The 3,944-nt window shown below is 51.1% G+C and overlaps 1 protein-coding gene and 2 long non-coding RNA genes across 3 annotated transcripts in view; 2 read left to right on the top strand and 1 right to left on the bottom strand.

Moving 5' to 3' along the window:
• Positions 1-495: 495 nt before the first annotated feature.
• Positions 496-3,310, bottom strand: LOC111813271. Its single transcript, XR_002818574.1, has 3 exons — positions 3,227-3,310; positions 1,068-1,198; positions 496-587 (listed from the first exon to the last, which is right to left on the bottom strand). It is a non-coding gene; the product is annotated as an uncharacterized LOC111813271 (long non-coding RNA).
• The window catches only part of LOC111813272, a 14,111-nt gene continuing 12,812 nt past the window's right edge, over positions 2,646-3,944 (top strand). Inside the window, exon 1 of the long non-coding RNA XR_002818575.1 lies at positions 2,646-2,656. This is a non-coding gene — a long non-coding RNA (uncharacterized LOC111813272). The remainder of the gene's footprint in view (positions 2,657-3,944) is intronic.
• Positions 3,469-3,944, top strand: part of Tmem171 (transmembrane protein 171) — a 7,817-nt gene continuing 7,341 nt past the window's right edge. The window contains exon 1 of the mRNA XM_004643477.2: positions 3,469-3,492. Within this exon, the coding sequence (XP_004643534.2) occupies positions 3,484-3,492 (9 nt within the window). The 5' untranslated portion in view covers positions 3,469-3,483. The remainder of the gene's footprint in view (positions 3,493-3,944) is intronic.

The raw sequence follows: 3,944 nt of genomic DNA on the forward strand, positions 1-3,944 counted from the left end.
TTTCTGGGTGGTGGTGGGGGTAGGGATACTGGGGTTTGAGCCTATGCCTTCACACGAGCTGTATCTCAAGCCTTTTTTTTTTGTATTTTGGGACAAGGTTTGGCTAAGACTACCATTGCCCAGGTTGGGATCAAACTTGCTATCTCTGCCTCAGCCTGTCAGAATGTTGACATGACAGGAATGGGCCATCTGGCCCAGCTGCAATGTGTCTGTAAGTGTCCCCCACCCCATGAAACCACCATGACCCCCTGCTATCTGGTCCCTATGGAGTTCCCGTTAAAAACTCACAGGGGAACAGTTAAGGACTGTTAAGAACTCACAGTTGGTGTCACTCACAGGACCTCTCCAACCTCTCCTCGTCCTGCTGCCCACCTTGTCCACAAGTTCCCGCAACTCTTGCCCCTTCCTCCTCTCTGAATATGCTAATGTGCATGCTCCTACTCTGGGCCTTTGCACTCGCTGTTACCTCGGCTTCAGATGTTTTTTCCATCTTCCTCCAAACATCACAAAATAGTTTCACGAACTACTTGACTCTGCCTTTTTAGGGTGTCCATAATTCTTGTCCTCTTATAGCTTAATTCCAAGGGCTAGAATAAAGCGGAAGCGATGGTGCAGGACTTCAGAGGCTATGTCATAGCCCAGTGACTTCCCCCACATCTGACTCTGACTTGATGGTTTGAGATAGGGGAACCCAGCTCCCAATCATGAGGGTGTCGAGGCAGCTCTAGGGAACAGAGGTCTCTATGGTGAGAAACCGAGGTCTCTATACCAACAGCCTGCACAGGCACCGTCCTGGAAGCAGACCCTCAAGACTCAGCTCATCCTGCACGCATTCACACACCTGCCCGCCCTGCCCAGCCAGTGGCTGCACTACAACCTCCCGTGAGCCTTCCAACCAGAACCACCCAGATTCCTGGCCCTCAGACACCCAGAGGCAGTCATCCACCTTTGTTGTTTGAAGCTTCTAAATTTGGGGGCAATCTGTTATGCAGTATTAGATACCTCAATGCCTCCTCACTCCCAGCCGGCTTCTGCTACAGCCTCCCTCATGCAGACCTCTTTCTTACCTGCTCTACTTAAATCAGAACCTCTGCAACACCTCAGCTGCCTGCTGCATCGTTGTTCTCCACAGCTCTCGACTGCTCAGGATAATGAGTGCATTCTGTCATCTTCTCCTCATTTGGATTACCATGAGCTCCTGGAAGGCAAAAGATTTTTCTGTCTTGTGTCCTGGTATGTGGTAAGCACTCAGTAAATATATGCAGAATAAACACACATGCAGCAGGTTTATTCTTCTATTGCTGCTGACTGAAACTGAGGCTCATCTCATTTTTAAATCTTGTTCTGATGCTATTGATCATCCTTAAGTTATGTGCACAGTACATACAGCGTGGAGTTGGTCCATGGACATAATGCATCTTAATTCCTTTTCCCATCCCCTTTCTCTTCCCTCCCCTCCTACTCATTCCTGGATCCCTTTTTCCTTTAAAAATATCATTTCTTTCCTTACTATTACCTATCTTTTATTTTGACTTTTATCTTTACTCTGGGTTTCTCATCTATGAGGCAAAACCATGTGCTTCTGAAGCCTGTGTGATGTTTCCACTTGACATTATGGTCTGAAGCGCATCTATTTTCCTACAAATGATTCAAGTTTGTCCTTCCCCCTGGCAGAGTAGTATCCCATGGTACCTAAATTCCACATTTCTTTATCTGTTCCTCTGTTGATGGATATACAGCCTGCTTTCAAGACTTAGCTATTATAAGCTGGGCTGTTTATAAATATCGGTATGCATGTAAGATGTCTTTTAACTCTTGGGAAGGGAACATATTTATAACCACTATGGAAATCAGTATGGAGGTGCTATTGTTTTAAGGATTCACTCTGGGTTTTTTCCCCCCTTCCTCTACTGCCACACTTGTTGGTTTGGGACAGTGACAAGGTCATCCAGCTTCTTTCCTAAGGTAGGCTTTACTATGAGGACAAACACCTTGAAGCCCAGTGGATTATGCCTTTTGTCCTTGACTGAGGACCAATTTCCGAGGTGCTGAATCTAGTTAAATGGGCTCCAAAAGACACAAAAACAGTTCACACAGCAGATATCCCAAGGGGAGGCTAACCTCACTGCCCTTGGTGCTGGGACATTCAAGTCTGTCATGGGTGGCGGGCCCGCAGTCATGTGGTACCAGAGGGGCAGCTGTATCAACAGCTCCCTTGCAGGTCTGCACAGGATATAGCTAGAGATTGACTTTCAAATAAGGGAAAAAGAACGAAGAGGAAAGGAACTGTGAACTTTTTTGTACAATAATGACTTGTTGGCAGTCTGGGGTCAGAGGGGACAAATCCTATAATGACTGAGTTCTTTGAAGCCCAGGGCCTGCTCAGGTTATGCAAGTACCACTGCCAGTGATCTGCTCACTAGCTGGGCATACATACCTGGCTTGGTGCCCTCCATCTTGACACTTTGCCCAGGATACCTCCACCCACGGCTTGGATGACTACACTATCCTGGGACACAGTGTCTACATTGTTATGATGGTCTACCCTGACTCCCCGTGTGGCTGTACACCACCATGCAATAAAAAAGTGGTTTTGGAACTCATTGCACTGCACGTACTTTGGGTGACAGGTGAACTCAAGGAAAAACACTGTGCAGTCAGGAGCTGCAATCAGGCCTCACTCTACACTGACTCTGCCAGCCCCAGGGCGTACTTCTCCTCAGGCCTCTGTCTTCAACTGAGAATTGACTGGCTTCCTAGCTCCCTTCTCTCCTTCCAGTTCCAATGTTTTGAGAGCTGTTGGAAACACTAAGAAAAGAAGCTAGTCAGCTACTGTTTAGTTAAGGCAGGGATTCCCAGCCACCCAGTGCACCGTGGCTGTGAGGAAGTACACTTCCGGCTGGCCATGCCCCATCACATTCCCGTGGCTAGAACTGTCCAGTATGCCACTAGGGTGAACCCCAACTCCCCAACCCAGCCTCTGCCTCTGAGCCCCTTTTTACTAGCCTCTTTTTACTTCTGGTAATTAGCTAAGCCTACCTCACGGTTCACCCTCAAGACAAGGACTGTAAATAACTTGCTGTATCAGGGAGGTAATAAAAATAGGCTAATCCAATAGGCGTGACTCTGGAGAGGATTTTAAGGAGGTGAATGAACAGGAAGCCCAGAGAGAAAAGGCCTGGGCTGGGAAGTCCCCAGGGCTCTGGGCGCCGCTGACCTGACTCACCTCTGGCAGCTCCTTGACCTCTAGTGTTAAAACTGGCACGGGTGGATCCGTGTCACAGGGCAGGTTACAAATAGCCCGGGGATTAGCCAGCCCATCCCCAAACTCCGGGTTCAAGGGCAGGGAAAGTTACAAGTTTGATTCAGTAGCTGGGAGGCCGTACAGAACCAGGAAGGAGCGCGCCTAGGTGCCAGTGCCCAAGGGACCCAGGAGACCAGGCAGAGCCTGCTTCAGTTTTGGAGCTGGGACATCAGGCTTGCATGGATCGGGTATAAAGACCTCTGTCTCACTTCCTGAGGGGACCCTGGTGCCTCCACGTCCTGTTCATAGGAGCCCAGAGCGAAGCGCTCGCGCCAGTGACCCCAGTCAAGGTCTCCGGAGTAGCAGACAGCACGGTGGCCGTGGCTTTGGCGGAGGAGCGCCAGGACTCCGCTCCGAGGGTCGCGCTTTCCCTTTCCCTCCCCCTCCCGCCGCTCGATCCCGCCTCCCGGAGTTCGGCGCTCCAGTCCTTGAAGGGGACCTTGGTGGGGACCGGCTCCCCGTGCAGTCGCTCATTTCCGGGCCGGCTCCGCGCGCAGACAGGGCGGCCAAGGGGACCTTCTCTTCGCGCGGGTGCCCCGCCTGCCCTGCTGGCCGCGGAGGCGCAGAGCGCGCCCAACTCTCTCCGGATTCCTCGCGCGCACGGTCACGGACGCGGAGGCAGCGCCCGGAGTCCGCCGGC

Source organism: Octodon degus, unplaced genomic scaffold, assembly GCF_000260255.1.
Source record: "Octodon degus isolate 3935 unplaced genomic scaffold, OctDeg1.0 scaffold00177, whole genome shotgun sequence".
NCBI lineage: Eukaryota > Metazoa > Chordata > Mammalia > Rodentia > Octodontidae > Octodon > Octodon degus.